Raw genomic sequence first — 2,672 nt, 5'->3', positions numbered from 1 at the left:
CCACCTTCGGTTGTGGCGCTCGCTCCACTAATTTAGTCGGTCTCTTCACCAGTTCATCCTCGAGCTTGCCCCTTTGCCAGACTCGTCTCGTTCATCGCAGCGTAAGGCGACAAGAAACTCGCGACACGAACGAACCTTTTGTGTTGTCGCAGTCCTTTCTTTCTATCCCGTCTTCTGATTCCTGCTTGCTTCCGTTATAGCTTTGTTGCTACGCACTAGCCTGTGCGTTTCTGCTACCCCGTACACAGTCCCACACCTCGAACAGTGTCCGGCGTTATCCTCCTCGTCGAGGTTCAACAACGACCAACGTCGATGGCCGACTCCGACGTCAAGCACGTCTTTCCTAGCGCCAGCACCATGGGTTCCAAGCTAGAGAATTTCTCTCCCCGGCTTTCGACGGGGGAGACCGAAACAGCCGACCAGCTCCTCGAGAACCTCGGGTACAAGCCTGAGCTGCTGCGCAACCGATCGACGCTCCAGGTCGCCTTCATGTCCTTTGTGCTCGCCTCGATCCCATACGGCCTGGCCACGACGCTCATCTTCCCGCTCGTCGGTGGCGGTCCCGTGAACATCATCTGGGGTTGGGTCGCAGTCTCCCTCATCACTGTCTGCGTCGCTGCGTCTCTTGGCGAAATCACGAGTGTCTATCCCACAGCCGGAGGTAAAGCTCCCCGAACCCCACCCCGGAGCGAAACAACAGAGCGCGCGCATATTCCCTCGTTCCCCTTCATATAAAGTCACATAATTGATCGCTTCGTCTCTACTGCAGGTGTCTATTACCAAGCCTTTATGCTGGCCCCTGCCAACTGGCGCCGCGTCGCGAGCTGGACTTGTGGCTGGCTCTATGTCGTCGGGAACATCACAATCACCCTATCTGTCAACTTTGGCACCACACTTTTCTTCGTCGGGTGTATCAATGTGTTTGAAAAGGAGCCAGGGGTCGGCGTCCTTGAGGGCTCTAACTACCAGGTCTTCCTTCTCTTTGTTGCTGTCACCTTGCTGTGCAATGCTGTGTCTGCTCTGGGCAACAAGTGGCTCCCGTGGCTCGATGTAAGTTCTCTGCTGTCATTCAAACGTAGAGTCAATTATTTTGCTAACTCGAACGAAGACTGCTGCTATCTTCTGGACCTTTGCAGGGGTCATCGCCATGATGGTCACGATCCTTGCCATCGCCAAGAATGGTCGTCACGATGCCAAATACGTCTTTGGAAAGTTCGAGAACAGCTCTGGCTGGCCCGATGGCTGGTCTTTCTGCGTCGGCCTCTTGCACGCCGCTTATGCCACTTCCTCTACCGGCATGATCATCTCGTGAGCTGCCCCAGGCTTCCTCCTCTGTCTCTCATCCATGCGGCTAACACTCTGTAGCATGTGCGAGGAGGTTCAGAAGCCTTCGATCCAGGTCCCCAAGGCCATGGTCGCCACCGTCTTCATCAACACCTTTGCCGGCCTGCTTTTCCTGATACCCATCGTTTTCGTACTGCCCAACATCCAGGGTCTTATCCTCCTCCCCCAGCCCGTGCCTGCCATCATCACGAGTGCCGTCGGCTCCCCCGGCGGTGCTATAGGCTTGCTCATTCCCCTCATGGTCCTCGCCCTACTCTGCGGCGTCGGGGTTACCACGGCCTCTTCGCGCTGCACCTGGGCCTTTGCGCGAGACGGCGCCATCCCCGGATCTAGGTGGTGGATGAAGGTCAACCGCAGACTCGACGTGCCGCTCAACGCGATGATGCTGTGTATGGTGGTGGAGATTGTGCTTGGTCTCATCTACTTTGGGTCCACGGCCGCCTTCAACGCCTTTTCCGGCGTCGGTGTCATTTGCCTGACAGCCTCATATGCCACTCCAATTGCCATCAGCATGTTTACGGGCCGCAAGCAAGTCAAGACTGGGAACTTCTACCTCGGCAAATTTGGATATTTCCTTAACATTGTCTCTATCGGTAAGGCTCCTCATCTGTTCAGACCCGCGTAGTTTATTCTTTTACTAATTTGTTACGCTGTAGCATGGTCCTTGCTAGCATTGCCCTTGTTCTGCATGCCCTTGAGCATACCTGTCACTGCCACAACGGCCAACTATGCCCCGGTCGTGTTCGTCGCCGCGACTGCCATCTCGAGTATCTGGTACTGGGCGTGGGGACACAAGAACTACGCCGGCCCACCGGTGCAAGGGCAGCACCAACATAATCAGTAGGAGCGTGGAGCCGGGTGACTGCGGCGCTGGATAGCTGACCTGGTGCGCGATGATGTATAAACAGTTTGTCTTTATGATACGTTCAGCACTGGTGATGTGCCAATTACGCCAACTGTCATGAAGTTTTTTTTCATTTAGTGGACTAAGGTCGGTATTTTTATACCAGAGTCGATGAGGCTGTAGCCTGGGTTGGCTATAGGATTCTGAGACATCGCAGGCAGACGCTGGGTTGCCAGAAGCCATTCGACCTAAGATTGTGATGTCTTCACTGCGACACCAACTTTCCGACCACGCGAGTTTGTCTGATTTGACTCACGCCTTGGAACAATTGCATTTGTGGGAGCCCCACCGTCGCCGGGGGAGGGGAGCCTTCCCAGATATCCTTTTGCGTGGGAGCTGGAGACGGTCTTCTCATAAGAACGAGGTCGCCAGCCGCGAGACCAGATTTTGCACTTTAGTTAGCATCGACGGTATTGATTATCTG

General features: G+C 55.0%; 1 protein-coding gene across 1 annotated transcript; it reads left to right on the top strand.

Moving 5' to 3' along the window:
- Positions 1–2,318, top strand: F5Z01DRAFT_377651 (amino acid/polyamine transporter I). Its single transcript, XM_046259397.1, has 5 exons — positions 1–661; positions 770–1,050; positions 1,109–1,308; positions 1,366–1,937; positions 2,001–2,318. Exons 1-5 carry the CDS (start codon positions 313–315, stop codon positions 2,186–2,188), a joined length of 1,590 nt encoding a protein of 529 aa, XP_046114283.1. The 5' UTR covers positions 1–312; the 3' UTR covers positions 2,189–2,318.
- Positions 2,319–2,672: the final 354 nt, after the last annotated feature.

The sequence above is a fragment of the Emericellopsis atlantica genome, assembly GCF_019669845.1.
Source record: "Emericellopsis atlantica unplaced genomic scaffold F5Z01scaffold_38, whole genome shotgun sequence".
In the NCBI taxonomy this organism is placed as follows: Eukaryota; Fungi; Ascomycota; class Sordariomycetes; order Hypocreales; family Bionectriaceae; genus Emericellopsis; species Emericellopsis atlantica.
The sequence above is the reverse complement of the archived record's forward strand: the minus strand, read 5'-3'. Positions and strand labels throughout refer to the sequence as shown.